This window comes from Melanerpes formicivorus, unplaced genomic scaffold, assembly GCF_026170545.1.
Source record: "Melanerpes formicivorus ecotype bairdi unplaced genomic scaffold, bMelFor1.0.p_v2 SCAF_672, whole genome shotgun sequence".
Lineage (NCBI taxonomy): Eukaryota > Metazoa > Chordata > Aves > Piciformes > Picidae > Melanerpes > Melanerpes formicivorus.
Window position 1 is genome coordinate 1 of NW_027143024.1, and position 2,898 is coordinate 2,898.

Consider the following 2,898-nt stretch of genomic DNA (forward strand, 5'->3'; position numbering starts at 1 on the left):
TTTAGGAAGAAGACTGGATGGGCACTTGGTGCCATGGTTTAGTTGATTAGATGGTGTTGGGGTGATAGGTTGGGCTCGATGATCTCGGAGGTATTTTTCCAACTTGGTCTCTCCTCTCCTCTCCTCTCCTCTCCTCTCCTCTCCTCTCTCTCTCTCTCCCTCCTCTTCCCTCTCCTCTCCTCCCTCCTCTCCTCTCCTCTCCTCTCTCTCTCTCCTCTCCTTCTCCTCTCCTCTCCTCTCCTCTCCTCTCCTCTCCCTCCTCCTCTCCTCTCCTCTCCTCTCCTCTCTCTCCTCTCCTCTCCTCTCCTCTCCTCTCCTCTCCTCTCTCCTCTCCTCTCCTCTCCTCTCCTCTCCTTCCTCTCTCTCCTTCCTCTCCTCTCCTCTCCTCTCCTCTCTCTCTCTCCTCTCCTCTCCTCTCCTCTCCTCTCCTCTCTCTTCCTCTCCTCTCCTCTCCTCTTCTCCTCACTTCCTTCCCCTTCCCTTCCCTTCCCCTTCCCTTCCCTTCCCTCCTTCCCTTTCCCTTCCCTTCCTCCCTTCCCTTCCCTTCCCTTCCCTTCCCTTCCCTTCCCTTTCCCTTCCCTTCCCTTCCCTTAAGCCTGTGGTCCTGCCATAGAATCATAGAATTAATAAGGTTGGAAAAGACCTCAGAGATCATCAAGTCCAACCTGTCACCTAACACCTCAGGACTAACTAAACCATGGCTTCAAGTGCCATGTCCAAACCCTTTTTGAACCCCTCCAGTGATGTGGACTCCACCACCTCCCTGGGCAGCACATTCCAATGGCCAATCTCTCTTGCTGGGAAGAACTTTCTCCTCACCTTGAGCCTAAACTTCCCCTGGCACAGCTTGAGACTGTGTCCTCTTGTTCTGGTGCTGGTTGGCCTGGGAGAAGAGACCAACTCCCTCCTGGCTACAGCCTTCCTTTCAGGTAGTTGTAGAGAGCAAGAAGGTCTCCCCTGAGCCTCCTCCAGGCTAAGCAACCCCAGCTCCCTCAGCCTCTCCTCCCCAGGGCTGTGCTCCAGGACCTGTCCCCAGCCTCGTTGCCCTTCCCTGGTCATGTTCAAGCGTCTCAATGTCCTTCTTAAATTGAGGGGACCCAGAACTTGAACACAGTATTCAAGTGTGGCCTAACCAGTGCTGAGTCCAGGGGCGCAATGACCTCCCTGCTCCTGCTGGCCACACTACTCCTGATGCAGAGAGATGCCACAGTTGTCTGTGGGAACTGACCGACTCGCTTGTTCCTGTCAGCCACAGCACTTTAATTCTGACCTTGAATTTTTGGTTGTCACTCTGTGCATTTGTGTTCCTAGCTCTTTTGGTCCTGATCAAATTTCTGCCAGTCCTGGAAGAAGCCCTGTCAGACGGTCCTCCTCAACTGAAGAAAAGCTATGTCTGGTTTTGATCTGCCACGTCAGGACATGCAGTCTACAGAGCCTGAGACAGACTGTATCATTCCCCGGATAAAACTGAGAGACGAAGCGTTTGTCTATCTTGATGGTAAAATGGGTGAAAGAGATCTACTGCCAGCCACCCTCAGCTACTCACTGGGAACTCTTCAGCAAGAAGGCACAGAATGAATGGAGCCTCTGGGAGGAGAACGAAACACTCAGAGAGGAAATCCGAGTCCTCCACATGCAGAACAGGATGCTCTGGGAAGAAAACAAGGCTCTGCAACGTCTCCAGTCACAGAACGAAGCTATCCAGGTTGCTTTACACTGATGTCGTTCAGGCAAGGCCTCCAGAAGGAAAACAAGCTGTTCCCATTCTTCCAAGAGAGGAACATAGGCTTTCAGGTCAATTCAGGCAACAAAGCTCTTCAGGTGGTCCAGGAGTACAACAGAGTCTTGGAGGATTTCCCACGGGAGACCCAACCAGTCCCCCACCCTCTGGAAAGAACAAGAAGCTATCACTGTCCTTGAAGGAAGCAAAGATGCCTACTCAGATCTTCAGGAGGACTCTGATACCACCACAGATGTGGAAGAAGATAAGCCTGGCCCAGCTGCCCAGTATAAACCTGAAGCTAAGAAGCAAAACTCTACTCCAACCCAGTATAAGCCCAAGTCTGCTTCAAGCGTGCAGAGCGAGCATGAAATTATCCAGGTTCTCCGGGACTTGCACGAATTGCTCCATGTCTTCCTGAAAGGCAACCATCACCCTGGGAAGAAACAGGACTGCAACACTTTCTGCAGCTGGAGGAGATCCTTCCAGGAAGATCACAAAAAACTGAAGCTACAGCTGAATGCTGTGAAAAATACTGTGGTCAGACATGAAGGCTCAAATGGAGATGCTGGAAAGGGAGCTCATTGCCATCACTTCTCCACTGGACAAAGAAGCAGAACATAAGCTGGCACCTGAGTATTAGCTTGGAGATGTGTGAGGCTTGGTGCTAAAGACCTCCTAGTTCAATTTCCTGGAAAGCTTTTGTTCATCTTTCAGGGAACCTAATAAAATCCAAGTAGAGCCTGAAGATGTCTGAGGAACATCATTTTACTCTGAAATTTTCTTACAGTAGAAGTTCTTCCCCAGAAAGAGAGATTGAAAGGGCTGCCCAGGCAGGGGGTGGAGTCACCATCACTGGAGGTGTTTAGGAAGAGACTGGATGAGGCACTTGGAGCCGTGGTTTAGTTGATTAGATGGTGTTGGGTGATAGGTTGGACTTGATGACCTTGGAGGTCTTTTTCCATTCTATTCTATTCTATTCTATTCTATTCTATTCTATTCTATTCTATTCTATTCTATTCTATTCTATTCTATTCTATTCTATTCTATTCTATTCTATTCTATTCTATTCTATTCTCTGAAGGGCTTCTTCCCTAACATCCAGCCTAAACCTCCCCTGGTGCAGCTTGAGACTGTGTCCTCTTGTTCTGGTGCTGGTTGCCTGGGAGAAGAGACCA

The 2,898-nt window shown here is 49.9% G+C and overlaps 1 protein-coding gene across 1 annotated transcript; it reads left to right on the plus strand.

The window, feature by feature from the left end:
* Nucleotides 1-1,315: 1,315 nt before the first annotated feature.
* On the plus strand, nucleotides 1,316-2,457 carry CBY2 (chibby family member 2). The gene is given in 6 exon segments (XM_068170845.1): nucleotides 1,316-1,500; nucleotides 1,502-1,708; nucleotides 1,710-1,730; nucleotides 1,732-1,878; nucleotides 1,880-2,260; nucleotides 2,262-2,457. Coding segments are annotated over 6 exon segments (969 nt in total). The 5' UTR covers nucleotides 1,316-1,389; the 3' UTR covers nucleotides 2,364-2,457.
* Nucleotides 2,458-2,898: the final 441 nt, after the last annotated feature.